The 16,946-nt window shown below is 39.6% G+C and overlaps 1 protein-coding gene across 1 annotated transcript in view; it reads left to right on the forward strand.

Annotated features, from left to right (window-relative positions):
• C2H8orf34 (chromosome 2 C8orf34 homolog) overlaps positions 1 to 16,946 on the forward strand; it is a 173,323-nt gene that overhangs the window by 125,158 nt on the left and 31,219 nt on the right. Inside the window, exons 9-10 of the mRNA XM_051612173.1 lie at positions 10,178 to 10,263; positions 13,889 to 13,962. Of these exons, the coding sequence (XP_051468133.1) occupies positions 10,178 to 10,263; positions 13,889 to 13,962 (160 nt within the window). The remainder of the gene's footprint in view (positions 1 to 10,177; positions 10,264 to 13,888; positions 13,963 to 16,946) is intronic.

The raw sequence follows: 16,946 nt of genomic DNA on the forward strand, positions 1-16,946 counted from the left end.
AAGGAGAGCGTCCAAAAATTGTAACCTTTCTTATGTTTGGGTTTTTGGGTTAGTTTTTGTGTGGAATAGAATCGGAATTTTGTTGTTTGAGTGAACTGATATATTTCTAGAAGACTATGTCAGAGTAGTATTATTCTAAATATAATACAGATTTGTTTGTGTGAGTGAAAAATCACCCTCCTCTGCAGGTGAGTTTACTGTCCTGTTTAGTATCTGATTTGACACAAAAATTTTCTGAAGCACAACCTCTACTAATGCATTTTGCATTCATTAGGTTCATATAAGGAATTGATTTGTAGGATCATCTTGTCTCTTTCTTTTCAGCTTTTAAGTGGGGTCATCAATCTTAACACCTTTCTAAAGCAGCAATTAGCACAATGTCATGAAGCTGTTTTCTTAGTAGCTCATGTGAATTGGATATTGATGGGTATTAGAGAGATTTGAAAAGAAGACCACTAGTTCTGTCACACAAAAAGAATAAGGAAGCATAATGACATGCTATGTAGCTGATTACAATAAAGAAGAGCAATAAACTCAAATGGACTTCTCATACTGTCAACATTTATATTCTTGTCAAATATGTCAAGTTTTCAAAAGGACTAACTTTGAGATAGTACTGACAAGTTCCACCACACAGAATGCTGAAGTAGTATCAATTTGATGAGAAGATCACTAAGAAATATGTCATAGTTAACTGTGTTAGGAAAAAGTAGATGTCATTTTAAAGATTTGCATATTGCAGAGACCTTCCTTGTGTAAGGGTCTCTTCTAGTGTCTACTTCTGTATAGCTATAATTAGATAAAATAATGTAAATAATAACGGATCAAAACTGGAAGAGGGGAGATTTAGGTTAGATATAAGGAGAATATTGCATGAGGGTAGTGAGGCCCTCTTCAAATCTCGTGAGACCCCACCTGGAGTACTGTGTCCAGTTCTGGAGCCCCCAACATAATAAGGACATGGAGCTGTTGGACACAGTCCAGAAGAGGACCATGAAGGTGATCAAAGGGCTGGAGCATCTATGCTATGACGACAGACTGAGAGAGTTGGGGGTATTCAGCCTGGAGAAGAGAAGACTCCAGGGAGACCTTATAGTGGCCTTCCAGTGCCTGAAGGGGCCAACAGGAAAGCTGGGGAGGGATACTTTTTACAAGGGCATGTAGTGAGAGGACATGGGCTAATGGATCAAAACTGGAAGAGGGGAGATTTAGGTTAGATATTAAGAGGAAATCATTTAGTCTGAGGGTGGTGAGACAGTGGAACAGGTTGCCCAGGGAAGTTGTGGATGCCCCCTCCCTGGAAGGGTTCAAGGCCAGGTTGGATAGGGCTCTGAGCCACCTGATCTAGTGGGAGGTGTCCCTGCCCATGCAGGGAGATTGGAACTAGATTATTTTTAACGTTCCAGCTCAAACCATTCTATGATTCTATGATTCTATAGCTTCAATTGTAATATTTTTGGCACAATAAAGTAGTGTGTGTTATACTAGCAAAAGGTCTTATTAGTAGTCTTAGAAACTAAAAGGGAAACCCTCGTAGTTTTTCCAAGTCATCTAATTGGGTGTATGTTGCTTTTATGGAAATCTCATTGTTGACTTTAAAAAAGCCTTACATCATGTATTCGTTTATACTACCTACTCATTCCTACTTTAGTACTAACAGAATACTGCTGATTTTTCAGGTTGGCAGTGACGAAATCATTACACGAAATGTAAGGGCAATGAAGAGAGACTTCAGGGCCCTGGGACGGCTAATTAGGGGGTCTGGAGCGCAAGTAGTGTTTGCCTCCATTCCTCCTGCAAGAATGGGTGGGGAGGTAAATAGGAAGAGGTTACAGGTCAACGAATGGCTAAGAGACTGGTGCCAAAGACAGGGTTTTGGTTTTTTTGATCATGGGCTGATATATGAGACACCTGGCCTGCTGGTGGCAGGTGGGATGCACTTGTCCCAGAGGGGGAAGAGGCTTTTGGGGCAGGACTTAGCAGGGCTCATCGAGAGGGCTTTAAACTAGGCGTGATGGGGGAAGGGGAGAAAACTGAGTCGGTTAGGGACAAGCCCAAGACGAACACACCAGGGCTTGAAGGCAGGTGGTCTGAGGAGGATTTGGTCCCACCAGAGTGCTCTGTTTGCTTCCTGAAATGCCTGTATGCTAATGCACGCAGTATGGGGAATAAGCAGGAAGAGTTAGAGGTCTGTGTACGGGCTAAGGGTTATGATCTGGTAGCAATAACAGAGACATGGTGGGACAGCTCACATGACTGGAATGTGGTCATGGATGGTTATGTGCTTTTTAGGAAAGATAGGGTGGGGAAGCGAGGTGGTGGAGTTGCTCTTTATGTGAGAGAGCAACTAGAATGTATTGAGTTTTGTGCAGGGGCCGATGAGGGGCAAGTTGAAAGTCTGTGGGTAAGAATTAAGGGGCAGGCTGGTGTGGGTGATACAGTTGTGGGGGTCTACTACAGACCTCCAGATCAAGATGAGGAAGTTGATGAGGCTTTCTACAGGCAGTTGAAAGCAGCCTCACAACTACAGGCCCTAGTCCTCATGGGAGATTTTAACTACCCCGATACCTGCTGGAAGACTTATACAGCCAGCCTTTCACAGTCTAGGAGGTTCCTCCAGTGCATTGATGATAACTTCTTAATGCAAATGGTGGACAAGCCAACTAGGAGAGGAGCGCTCCTGGATCTTGTATTAACTAACAAGGAGGGCCTTGTTGAAGCAGTGGTGGTCAATGGCAGCCTTGGCTGCAGTGATCACGAGATGGTGGAGTTCAGGATCCTGTGTGGAAGGAACAGAATACCCAGCAGGATCAGAACCCTGGACTTCCACAAGGCAAACTTTGGCCTCCTTAATCAACTGTTAAGGGAAATCCCGTGGGACAGGGTGCTAGAAGGTAAAGGGGCTCAAGATAGCTGGTCAACATTCAAGGACCACTTCTTGCGAGCACAGGATCAGAGCATCCCAATGGTTAGGAAATCTAGTAAGGGAGCTAGGAGACCTGCATGGTTAAAAAAGGAACTACTGGGCAAACTCAAGTGGAAGAGGAAAATCTACAGATCATGGAAGGAGGGGCTGGTCACTTGGGAGGAATATAGGTCTGTTGTCAGAGGATGTAGGGAGGCAATTAGGAAAGCTAAGGCCTCTTTGGAACTTAACCTTGCAAGTCAGGTTAAGGATAATAGAAAGGGCTTTTTCAAATACATAGCTAACAAATCTAACACTAGAGGCAATATTGGCCCTCTGATGAATGAGGTGGGAGCCCTGGTGACAGAGGATATAAAGAAGGCAGAGGTGCTGAACGCCTTCTTTGCCTCTGTCTTTACTCCTGCAGGATTTCCCCATGAGCCCCAGATTCATATAGCCCCAGAAGAAGTCAAGATAGAGGAGGAGTTTGCCATGGTAGATGAGGATTGGGTTAGGGATCAGTTGAGTAATCTGGACATCCATAAATCGATGGGTCCGGATGGAATGCACCCAAGGGTGCTGAGGGAGCTGGCGGAGGTCATTGCTAGGCCACTCTCCATCATCTTTGGTAAGTCATGGGTAACAGGAGAGGTGCCTGAGGACTGGAGGATAGCAAATGTCACACCAGTCTACAAGAAGGGTAAGAAGGAGGACCCGGGTAACTATAGACCGGTCAGCCTCACCTCCATCCCTGGAAAGGTGATGGAACAACTTGTTCTTGTCACTATCTCCAGGCATATCAAGGATATGGGGGTCATCAGGAGCAGTCAGCATGGTTTTACCAAGGGTAAATCATGTTTGACTAACCTCATAGCCTTCTATGAGGAAATTACTAGGTGGATAGATGATGGTAGAGCGGTAGATGTGGTATACCTTGATTTCAGTAAAGCATTTGACACCGTCTCCCACAGCATCCTTGTAGATAAGTTGATCAGGTATGGGTTTGGAGATCAGGTAGTGAGATGGATCAAGAACTGGTTGAAAGGAAGGAGTCAGAGAGTTGTAGTCAATGGGGCAGAATCTGGTTGGAGGTGTGTGACCAGTGGAGTCCCTCAGGGGTTGGTACTGGGACCGGTGTTGTTCAACATCTTCATCAACGACCTGGATGAGGGTATAGAATGTACCCTCAGCAAGTTTGCTGATGACACTAAGCTGGGAGGAGTGGCTGACACACCAGAAGGCTGTGCTGCCATTCAGAGGGACTTAGACAGGCTGGAGAGTTGGGCGGGGAGAAAGATGATGAAGTTCAACAAGGGCAAGTGTAGAGTTCTGCATTTGGGGAAGAAAAACACCATGCACCAGTACAGGTTGGGGGCTGACCTGCTGGAGAGCAGTGTAGGAGAAAGGGACCTGGGAATCCTGGTAGACAGGTGGATGACCGTGAGCCAGCAATGTGCCCTTGTGGCCAAGAAGGCCAACGGCATCCTGGGGTGCATTAGAAAGGCTGTGGTTAGTAGGTCAAGAGAGGTTCTCCTACCTCTTTATTCTGCATTGGTGAGGCCGCATCTGGAATATTGTGTCCAGTTCTGGGCCCCTCAGTTCAAGAAGGACAGGGAACTGCTTGAGAGAGTCCAGCGCAGAGCTACAAAGATGATTAAGGGAGTGGAACATCTCCCTTATGAGGAGAGGCTGAGGGAGCTGGGTCTCTTTAGCTTGGAGAAAAGGAGACTGAGGGGTGACCTCATTAATGTTTACAAATACGTAAGGGGTGAGTGTCAGGGAGATGGAGTTAGGCTTTTCTCAGTGATGACCAGTGATAGGACAAGGGGTAATGGGTGTAAATTGGAGCATAGGAGGTTCAAGGTGAATATACGAAAAAATCTTTTTACTGTGAGAGTGACAGAGCACTGGAACAGGCTGCCCAGGGAGGTTGTGGAGTCTCCTTCACTGGAGACATTCAAAACCCACCTGGATGCGTTCTTGTGTGATGTGCTCTAGGTGACCCTGCTCTAGCAGGGGGGGTTGGACTAGATGATCTTTCGAGGTCCCTTCCAACCCCTAAGATTCTATGATTCTATGATTCTATGATACTCTTTGCTTTATGCAAATACATGGAAGAATCTGACTCTATAATCCGATTCAAACAGACAGTACAATCTAGAAACAAACCATATGCTGGGTGACTGTTTAAGCTTAAAGCAAAGTTGGTTGTGCAGGATGACTGCTCATACTGTGCCAATTTATTTCCAGCTGCTAATGCTAGAAGAAAGAACAGGCTGCACTCAGTGTTTTCTTCTGATAGTAATGACTGGATTGTCACAGGAATGTTACTGTGGCTTTGAAAGCAGGGTGGGATGCTGAGGAGGTTGCTATGAAGGGAAATAAAGCTGGTCCAGGAGGCATTTCCTTGTTAAGTTGTGCCATTAGAAAAGCTCAAGAGCCTTTCTTAGAGTGCTAGAATGGGTCTTCTGATAGGTCAGACATAAAAGAAGCTAGCAGCTCTGGAGTACTTGGTCAGTCTTTTTCAGCTGGACTCCACCAAACAGCCACTGAACAGAGCTTATCTACCAGGCACTGAATCCTTAGCCTACCTGCATGGTGAACAGTGTCCCTGTTACTACATTCATGTTACAGATACTTACATGCTGCATATTTGACCCCTGTAAAATTCCCCTGGAACATCCTGTCATCTTGAAAACAAAAATAAGTGCAAATACTTATGGCTATTAGTCTGCTTTATTTCACTTTTTTTTTTTTTTGGCAAGAAATGGAACTAGAGTAGGAACTAGTATCTGATACTTCTCTAGGGTATTGCTTCTTGCACTGCCAGCAGGATGAAATCAATATCAGTGAGTTGTTTTCCAACTCTGTTATCATAGGGATTTACAAGTGTTTCATGAAGACTGTCGCTAGTTGTGATCCTACAGAACAATGTAGTTAGAGGTGTTGTTGGGCACTCAGAATTGCCAGGGAGATAGAGAATATATGGTCAAAAAGTGGTAATTGTGTTAGTCAGAACGGCATTTTATATAGATCATTTCACACAGCCTCATCAGTGAGATGGTACACATCATAAACCACAGTATTAACCTAATTTTAATTTCAGTTTAGCAACTGAGATTCAAAGAATAGTTTAATCTCAGTATTTTTTTAATGTGATAAAATAAGTGACTTGTATTGAAATATCAAATTGTAATATCGTCATCTTGATTATATGCCCTGTTCTCCAACAATCTGTTTTAAGAAAGAAAAACATCTTAAGTGGTTGAGTTCAGCAGTGCACACTTAACAAGAGAATGATTTTATACCAAAGAGTAATCTATTTAGATAAATGTGTTACTGAATCAAAATGGTAGCATTTGTTTTGTATCACATTTATGCTTGCTGAAATAAGTTTTCATTTTTCTCATGAAATTTTAAGTGGCTGAACTTTTGGAAAAAAAAAAAAGTGTGGGTTTTTTTTTAGGTAGGTTACTTCTACTTCCAAATACTGCACCATCACTAATAGAATAATTAACATGGTAGATGAAGGCAGCTTACATGGAAATAATATAAATTTTTAAATAATATGATAAATCTTAAACATTTCTAGAAAACATTTGTTTTTTCGGATATCAAGTCAAGAGGAAATACTTTCCTCATCTGAAGAATAAAGGAATCAACATCACAGAATGTTAGGGGTTGGAAGGGACCTCTGAAGATCATCGAGTCCAACCCCCCTGCCAGAGCAGCACCAAAAAAATACACAACAAAAAACCAAAACCCACACACCAACTCGTAAAGATCACTCAGAAAGGCATCCAGACAGGTCTTGAAAGTCTACAGAGGAGGAGACTTCACAACCTCTCTGGGGAGCCTGTTCCAGTGCTCTGTAACCCTCACAGTAAAGATGTTCTTCCTCATGTTGAGGTGGAACTTCCTGTGCTTGAGTTTGAATCCATTTCCCCTCATCCTATCACAGGGCACAAGTGAACATGTTTTCTTTTTGTTGACTTTAGTCACTGCCATTTCTTAGACAATACTGTGTGTAGATTGTTCGGGAGTGAGAAAAGTCCTTTTGAAAATAGTGGATGAAAAAAAATGTAATGATAGATTACATTACAAAAAAATGTAGTGACAGAGCTGGTATATGGCTGCTGCACGCATCCTGTGGAACTTATTCAGAATGTCTTTGGTCCTGAAGTCCTTGGCAGTTTCAGTGAAGCAAGTCCTACAGAATGCCTTACTGGGTCAAAGGAAATTTAAATATTTGCCTGGAGGCTCTTTGCCTTTGTAGGTCTTGAAGCTTCAACATGCAGCTGGTTAAATGGAACTGAAACAATGGCTTCTAAGCAAAAGATCACACTATAAACATTATATGTATAGAAAAAGTATTAGCTATCAGGTATCAAGTTTAGACTCCCATTAAAATAATTGATAGCTGAAACAGTCCATAAAGGTAGTAATTTTTAGGTAACTTGGTTGAAGAAGAAATCAGAATAATCCAAGTAACAGAATTCTTTTGGTGAGCAATAGTGTTTGTGCCTTTTTTTGTTGCTTGAGTCACATGATAATCTATTTCAATACAAATCCACATATAACAAATACATAAATAAATTGAAAATTGGATGTGAAAAGGAGGTCCAGATATGTTGGCCATCTGTCCATCCACCAAGTTCACCATTCATTTCCTCCTATGAAAGGAAATAATATGAAATGGCTTTTCTGACTAGATACATTCCAATTTATTTATTTATTTCCATGTTTTTCATGAGGCAACGGGCCACTTAAATAAATGTAATTTCTAGAATAATATGAGAATAATTTCAGTTGTTCATGTCTGGTTTGAATTTATGAAAACTCAGAATGGGACTGTATTTTAAAATCTTGAATAGTCTGATGGGTTAAAAGGAGCAGCTTCTACTTCAAGAGATTTTTTTTTTTTTAATAACTGTAATATAAGCAGATAAGGCTGGAGTTTTTTTCTTTTTAATTAAACACAAATAAATTATCAACGTGGCAGCAGAGAAGAGTATGTCACTTTCCAGACATATCCTTGTAAGCTTGAATACGTGCTTGCAGTAAGCATGTGCATGTGTGTAATGAAGGAGGATAGGTCAATTTTAATGCAAAGGAAAATGATGTGATTTTTGAGATCTTCCTTTTCTTCTTATGGTTATTTAATTTGCAGTTTGGTTTCTTCCTATTTGAAATTCTCTATGATAATGGTTTGAAGTTACTTGCTTCTGTTTAACTGTCACCTATAGAAGAGCCTGTTTGACAAGTGAGGCTTTTAAAGAATTGGTAATTAGAGCATTAGAAACCAGGTATAGAGCTATAAAGAATTCATAGAAGTAATTTTCAGAATTAGATTTACAGCTTCTAAGTTACACACTTTTGTTGCCTTGAGGAGTTTTGTGTTCTGTGGAAGTGCATCCTCAGGTAGGAGTCATTATTAATTTAAATTGAGATTTCTGTCATAACTAAACCATCCCTGGGGCAACAGAAGGAGATAAAGAAGTTGGGAGGGCAGAGAAAATGGTTTTGAGAAGGTACAAGCAAATAGGTGACTTAAGAGCCAAATATATTAGATAACTGTGTCATAAAATGTGAAATTCAGATAGGGCAGATATGGGGGTTCTGCTTTGTTTCAAAGGTTAATTCAAAGTTTAGTGTAGAGCAGCTGCAGAGAGTGAGAATGCAGAGAGAAAGAGACTTTTTTTTAAGAGGTGTTATTTTTTTTTCCCCAAGGTTTTACTTCAATGCATTTTTATGATTCCTGGGCTTTGCAAAATTGAATTGCATTTTTCTTATTCTTTTCATGTCTGAATAAGTTCAAGGTAAGATAACCTTTATGTAAATGGCAGTTATATTGTGTTATGAGGTACAAACCATTTCTTCAGAGCAGAATCTGTACTTAGGATTCATAAAAGCCTGAAGAAGGATGGTGAGACTCTTGGGATGCTCATTTAAAAGAACACATCCAAGGACTATTTTTGTAAATTGCTGTCAAGGCATGCAGTCAGCTGATGCAGGGGGAAAGCCTGAAGACAAAGTCTGCCATAATGACTGTCTTTTTCTTTTAAAAAGTAACAGAGGAGAAGAAAATATTCTTGCATGTATTTCCCTGTGGTGGGTTAACCTTGCCTAAAGGCCAACCTCCCCACTCAGCTGCTCACTCACTCACTGCCCTCGGCAGGACAAGGGGAGAGAATAGGGTGAAAAACCTTGTGGGTTGAGATAAGGACACGGAAATTGCTTACTCGTCACTGTTGTGGGTAAAACAAACTTGTTTGGAGAAAAATAGTTTAATTTATTGCCAATTAAAATAGACTTAGGTAATGAGAAACAAAAAGATGAATACTAAACCCACACCTTTCCTCCCCGCTTTCCTAGGCCAAACTTCACTCCTTCACTCCAGACACCTCTCCTCACCCCCTGAGCAGGGGGCACAGGGAATGGTCAGCTGTGGTCGGTCCATAAGGGCTTCTTTCTAGGCTTCCTTCCTCCTCTCACTTTTCACATGCTCCAGTGTGGGCACTCCCCACAGGCTGCAGTCATTCAGGAAAAAAATCTGCTCTAGTGTGGGCTCTCCATGGACCACAGTCCCTCCATAGCCACATGCTCTGGTGTGGGTCTTCATAGGCTGCAGTGGATAATGTGCTCTGGTGTGCTGCTCACCCTGGGCTGTAGGGGAGTCTCTGCTCCAGATCGAGGAGCACCTGTTCCTCTGACCTTGATGTTTCCCACTCTTTCTGCTCTCTGCTTGTCTGCCTGTGTGGCATTGATTGCTCTTCCTTAACTATGTTTTCTTCAAGGCATAAATACTTTGGCTGAGGGTCTTGGCTGTGTCCTCCTGTGGGCCTCTAGAGCTGAATTAAATTGGCAGTCTCAGGCACAGGGCAGCCCCAGCCTCTCCTTCCCAAGGCCAACCCTCTAGCCCTATGCGGCCGAGACCTTGACACAAACACCCTGTGCAGTCCTGGCCAATGAAAATATTTTTGAATGTAGTGAAGGAAGCTTCAGTTTCATATGCACATGATACCACCAAAACCCCACTGTTGTTAAAATAAGTCTTACAAACTAGGATTCCATTGACTTTCTTAGAGGCTAGTTTTGGTTACAAGACAAGCTGGGATGACATGATTGAACCATGGATGCTGGCTTTTCAGCAAAGTTACACTTTTAATTAGGACAATGTTGTGAGTAGATTATGTAGTCAGACATAACACTCTTCTGTGTCTTTATGGAATATGGTTGCAAATGTTTTTGTTCCATTTTTTCACAATTTAGGTTGCAAGGAGATAATTTGGCAGAAAGGCCGGAAGATGTCTCTATGGTATCTCAAACATCTGAGCCAGCAGTGTCAGACTCTGATGGTAAGTTATACAAGTATTTGCTGCTCATAAAAAAAAAACACAACAAAAAAACCCCCAAGCAAACAAATAAGCCACAAGAAAACCGAAAAACAAACAAACAAAACCAAACAACAACAACAAAAAGACACCAAAAAAACCCCACAAAAAACCCCCCACAAAACCCCAAACAGCAAAATTTTGCATTTAAGAGTAGACATTATGTTTGCAAAGGAAGATTAAGCATTTCCAGAGAGTGTTCCTGGGCATTTGAACCAAATTGTTTGCACTTCTAATCTGTTAGAAGAGCCCCTAACATGTTTTTTATCATGACCAATTAGCACTCCAGAACAATTCCTAGGTATATTTTTGGGAGCTCCTTAGGCCAGAATTCATTCTTAGTAGACAGTTCGTATGTTAGCACATAGGCAAAAAGACTGAGGTCAGCAGTGAGGTACTGCCAAATTTCTGTCAAGAGGTGCTCTCAGAAGTGCTCAGCCTTTCAAAATATACTACTTTTTTTTTTTTTTTCCCCCTAAAAGATTGGCTAGTAATACATCTTGATTTGAAAAAAAGCACATCTGGATTTAACAAGTAGGTACAGACTAGACACAGAACTCAGGCAACTGCCCATTCTATCAGTCTTTCCTGTAGCTGCAGCACATTCTTGTTTTCTGTACATTTGATATTTATTTCCAATAAGTATTATGTATGAGAAGAAGATGGTAAGAGACTTCTAAAGACAGTTAGAAACCTGAAGTAACCAAGGCATCATGTTGCACTAAATTTTTTACTGTGTCCTCCCAAGAATGTATTATGTGATGAAGAAATAACTAACAGGCTTCACTTACCAGGTTTATTTGAATTTATATTTTTGCCCTTACTTATCAGTACCAATGACCTTACTGAGAGAAAACTATGTATTGGGAAGTGCTGATGTAAAGCAGTCGTTCGAGAATATGCAAGCAAGATCCTGATGCACAGCAAAGTTGAGCTTTCTTTAGATAATGATCTGTTTCTGGGTTAGTGGGAAATTGTGAAATTGTTAGACCTCAATATCTCTAGAGGTCCCTTCCAACTCCTAACATTCTATGATTCCATGATTCTATGATCTGGAGCATCTTTCATGTGGATTTCAGGTGAACTATGTTCAGATGTAATTGGCAACACATCTGATCTAACAGGTCTTATAAATAAGCCTTACTAAAGCAATTCCACCTAATAAAGTCAGTGTAATAGCTTATGTAAAAAGATCACCTGCAGCATCAGGCACTATACTGACTCCACTGGCAACCTGGATCTGGTTCTAATTAACCAGTACGCAGATTTCCCTCCAGTATAATCCTGCTGAATTGGACAGACTTGTTTTTGATGTAAGTAAAAATGAGAGATGGGAATCAGGTCTCAATACTGGAGAACACAAGTTGCTTCAATGCTGCAGTTTCTTTTTACTGTCCTAAGCTGTACCTGTCAGAACTGTTTCACTTTGCTGTGGGACAGCTTAACAGGAAAGAGCTAAGGGAAGACTTTAAGAGCTAGGTTCTTGATTTTGATTAGAAGCAGCAGCTTTGGTGGCCTCACAGCAAACTTCCCCTGCAGATGCCAAGCCTGTCAGGTTGATCTCTTGGATCAGTCCTCCGTTAAACCTTGCTTTTATTCTGTACAGATACATGGGGAGAATAGCTGATGTTTCAAAAGATGAACACTGCGACAGAATTGATCCAGTAAAAATCCGTATCTGTCAGCCCCCAATATGTTTTTCAGGTTGGGGGTATTGTAAAAGTAATCTACTATTGTGTTTTGTTAGTTGTTTTTTTAATTTGAAAATTAAGAAATAGTACCACAAAAACATAAGTGTTCCTTTAGTCCCAGTTGCCTGTAAGTTCTATCAGATCGTTTTTCATTTGTTTCACTTTTTGGTGAAAAGTACCTTAGCCTTTGAGTGAAAGCCATGACATAAGGCAGGAAAGAACACATTCTTGCAAAGAAGATCTTTACAGTCAGTGCATTTTTATAGAAGGAAGTTTAAAGTACAATAATTTATGAGAGATTAAACTCATAATATTGGAGAAATGAAAAGCATAGCACTTCTAAATTTGTAAACTACTTCTTAGTTTGTCTGAGAAAAGCTGTTTGCAAAATTATTTACTTTGCAGTGTAGTATACAGCTCCACGTATTTCTGAGGTGTGGGCAAAGACTTGTTTCTTTTGTGGCTCTACCTAGAATAATATATTTGGACTGAAAACCATAGATTATATGGTACTATGTCACAGTATGTACATGTGGTATTTCCTGTTCTGTTGTGCTATTAGATCTACATATTATGCTGGGATACATAATATTTAGTTTGCTAAAAAAATTTTACTAAGCAAGTTGTACATTAGTAGTTCATTCACTATCAAACAGGGTCACTGTTTTTTATTACTACGATTAGCCAGCCCCTGTTCCTATCCAGTAGGAACCAGCAAGTTTCTACGTGAAGAAACTTGAAAAGACTGTGATGTGTAGCTTCTACTTTTTTTTTTTTCTTTCTTCCCATTTCAAGTACCAATTTAGTAGAAAGTCCAAAACAGGCATTTGGATGTAGAAGAAAAGTTTGAAATTGGGGACGTTCAATAGGAATAGAAATGTATGAAACACGTAGATTTTTTTTCCAGATGGGACTGCATGACCAGCATAAAAAATAATAAGGATGTAAATATGTGGGAATTAGAGCTGAGAACTAGATATAGAGGTAGCAAAAATGTGGCATCATCTCCGAATTCCTGCACAGTTCTCTGCCCACAACTTTGGGTCATCATCACCTCTTCTTCCTTCATTTTAATTTGTGTTTGCAATGCATGTGGTAACCATAGCTGCTGTACTTCAGTATAGTTCTGTCTTTATAGTAAGTATAGTATGAGTTAACAAATCAGGGGACTCTGGAAACAGAACTACTTCCCTGCTAAGTGTCTGAATAACAGCAGTATCTAGGGAAGATCACGACATCTTGTTTTCTTAGGCTGCTTATGAACAGCATCTAAGTGCCTAGCAGACTGTCAGGCAAAGCGTGCATAGCATGTTACTTGGAAATTGCTTTCTCTGACATAGACATACAGTTTGTTTTAGATCATTATATATGATTCAAAGAGGTATTCTAGACTTCTCACCAAATGTGAGACTTCTTACAAATGTGGCAGTGTGGGCAAAAAATAAATTTTGCTTAGGTTTTAAACATTGCCTAAAGTGACCAGAACTGCTTACTTCAAGGATTTAACTATATTCTAGTTAGTTAAAGGGAATTAATTACATTTAATTAGATTGATTACATTAAAGCTAAAGCTCCACTACTCGCTTGTAGAAAGGACAAACTATTTAGTAAAAATAATTAATAACCTACAAGACACCTTTGCAGATGAAGGAAGCTTGCTTATCACTCTAAATGTGTTAAAGACACTGTTCCACATTGCATTAAGCTTATAAATTAAAATCAGACGTAAATTAAAATCAGACGTAAATTAAAATCCATTGAAGTGTAACTGAAAAGCAGTGTATTTGTAGTAGCCACATTTACCTTCCTAGCAGTTAATATGCAGTAATTTTATTTTCAAAGTGACTAATGTTTACTTAATTAAAATTATTTACTTCTCTTATACCTCTTTGAAACAGCTCAGGTATCTGGGGTTGAAACACTTACAGAAGATATTGATGAATTTCAGAGTGCCTCTCAAGTGGCAGGATCTGTAAGTATCTTCCCTTGTGGATAATCCTGTAATTTAAAAAAATAGTTTGATAAAAATTAGATTTTGCATAATGATAAAAGTTGTGCTTGCCAGCACTGTCATCCTAGAAAGAAGAAAGTTTAATTTCCCTAACTGTTCTCAATTTTTAGTTCTGTAGCTGTTTTGTTCTTTTCATTCTAGGAAGCTTAATATTTAATAAATATTAATAAAAAAATTATTTTAATCTCATACAAAACTATATGTTGTTGGACTTACATATAGAACTCCCATTGAAAGTGCAGTCATTTTATAGCATGTCTGTATGTTCATAAATATTAGTGAAATACCCATTTTACCAGATAATAGTCAATTTTACAAAATTAAGATAACAAAATAATTCAAACTCTAAATTTCATTATGTAATATGACATAATAGCCCAATGATAATTTAGCTTTTTGGTAACATTTGCCTTGAAACTAATAACAGAAGTTATCTCTTTAAAATGCGTGGCTAATTTATATATTTTTTAAAGAATGGAATATTATGCTTGGTAGTATTTTCACTAGTTCTTTTATTTTGAAATTTAAACAAATTTTTTAATATTTGCCATTTGAAGAAAATATAACCAGCATTAAAATACTTCTTGAAAAAACAGATTATCAGAATTTTGACACTGGTTGTATTCCATCAGAAATTTGAAAATAGGTTAAAGAGATTGTTCTTTTCCTAAGGCAAATAACTTGAAAATAGTTGTTTGTTTTTGCTAAATTTTGGAGAGCTGTAAGGGGACACATTCATTCCCTTTCAACCATAGCAATACTGGTTGTATAGCACACTTCAGTGCTGGTAAGTAAGTGAAAAGAAGGGCTCAGTATTTGTTAGCTAAGGAAAAAAGGGCAGTATTAAAGAAAAAAGACACTGTAGACTGTTCCAGCACTTTCTCAGGCAGCTGATTAAATACTACTAGTAAAACTAATACTGAGCATACAGTATTTCCAACCAGAGTTATCAAAGAAGTTGGCAGATAGAGTTCCAGCTTAATTCCTAAAGCTCCTTGAGAACTTGGAGTGCAAGAACCTCACAGATAGACACTTCGCAGAGGCAGCAAATCTGCCTGGATTGAGTCCCTGAAAGCCACATTGTTGTTACTGCCAGTGCTGCAGAGCCAAGGCAAGAAGAGCAGTTGCAGCTTTTGCTCTGCCCACCCAACATCTCCCCAGGGCAAAAGCAGCTAGCTTCACTTTCCTGAGCTCTGGGAAAATTCCTTTGCTTAAACCAGTAACTTAGTTTATCTGCTTGCGGGCTGTTTTTTGTGTTTTGTGTCTTAAAGCTCTTGCTTGAATAGTGTATTGCTAGCTGATTGTGTACTTTAATTTCTTTCAAATGGCTTGTTATTCAGAATAAGATTCAACTGTCCAATACTGTATGTTTGTCTTTAAAAGAAAAAAAACAATCCAACTGTTACTGCCTTCTACTGCTCTGAAATAACAGAGATCTCTTTTATGGTTCCCTAATAACTGAGACGTTAGCAATCTTCACATAAAATAAAGAGGTAGAACTGAGGTTACTTGTGGGAAGGCTGTGAAGATAAATTCTTGCAATGAATTCCCACAAATCTTTCAAAACAGCAGGAAATACGCCTGTAAAATTACTTCAGAATTGCTATAAAAACACATTCTCATGACTTGGAATAATTTTCAGATATTATATGAGATATGAGATACCACGGAAGGTACAAGATGAGGGAAATATGATGTTGATCAGACATTTATAATAAATTGGACAAATGGGTTAATGACATTCACTCAGATGTAGATGTTGCATGTGAAAATTTCTGATACTGGTTCAAGGTGTGTGCCATGTTTAATACTGGTACTATGTTCCACCAGGGTAATTTGGTTTTTTTGCAAGTTAAATGGATCATTATCCACTGGCAATTCAAGAGAAATACAGACATCTCGTTAAGTCATACAGAGAGAAAATTAGGAAGGCAAAAGCCCAGCTGGAGCTCAACTTGGCCACTGCATCCTGGCCTGCATCTGGAATAGCATGGCCAGCTGGAGTAAGGAAGTGATTATGCTCCTGCACTCAACACTGGTGAGACTGCACCTCAAGTAATGTGTGCAGTTCTGGGCCCTTCACTCTAAGCAGGACACTGAGGTTCTGGAGTGTGTCCAGAGGAGAGCAACCAAGCTGGTGAAGGGTCTGGAGAACTAGTCATACGAGGAGCGGCTGAGGGAACTGAAGTTGCAGCGAGAGAGGTTTAGGTTGAATATTAGGAATAATTTCTATACTGAAGGAGTTGTCAGGCACTGGAACAGCCTGCCCAGGGAGGTGGTGGAGTCACCATCCTTGGAGGTATTCAAGAAACATGTAGATGTGGCACTTCGGGGCATGCTCTGTTGGCTGAGGTTACAGGGGCTTTTTTGTGGGTGTTTATTGGTGGTGTGTATGGTTGTGTGTTTTTTCTGTTATGTTTGTGTTGTGTGTGGTTTGTTTTGTGGGGTTTTTTTTGTGCTGATGGTTCAACGCTGTGATCTCAAGAGTTCCTTTCCAACCATGACGATATGTGATTCTGTGATTATAGTTTCACTTTACTCATGTGTATTTTACAGATTTTCTTTAAAAGTGCATTGGCCTTTCAGAAAGTGTTTTGAGAAAAATTGCAGGGTAAAGCATCAAGAATTGTGCATAAGGATCTTTAGGAAAGAGCTGTGTGGGTTCTTTTTTCATGTCCCATGTATAAGTCCACATGTAAGATCTTTGATGTGAAGACTAAAGTAATCTGGATACCATTACTTCAAAGAAGGCAACATCTATGTGTATAACATGGTTAATGTAATTTATACTATAATTTTCTTGTAACTATGTGCATGTTTACTGTTCTATTTCTGAAGAATCTAGAAGTTTTTGTAATTATTTCCTATAATTTTGTAATTTTTCCCTTAAACCTTTTCAATTGAATTTTTTCCTACACTTTATTTTTCATAATGAGAGTTGATAT

The sequence above is a fragment of the Apus apus genome, chromosome 2, assembly GCF_020740795.1.
Source record: "Apus apus isolate bApuApu2 chromosome 2, bApuApu2.pri.cur, whole genome shotgun sequence".
Lineage (NCBI taxonomy): Eukaryota > Metazoa > Chordata > Aves > Apodiformes > Apodidae > Apus > Apus apus.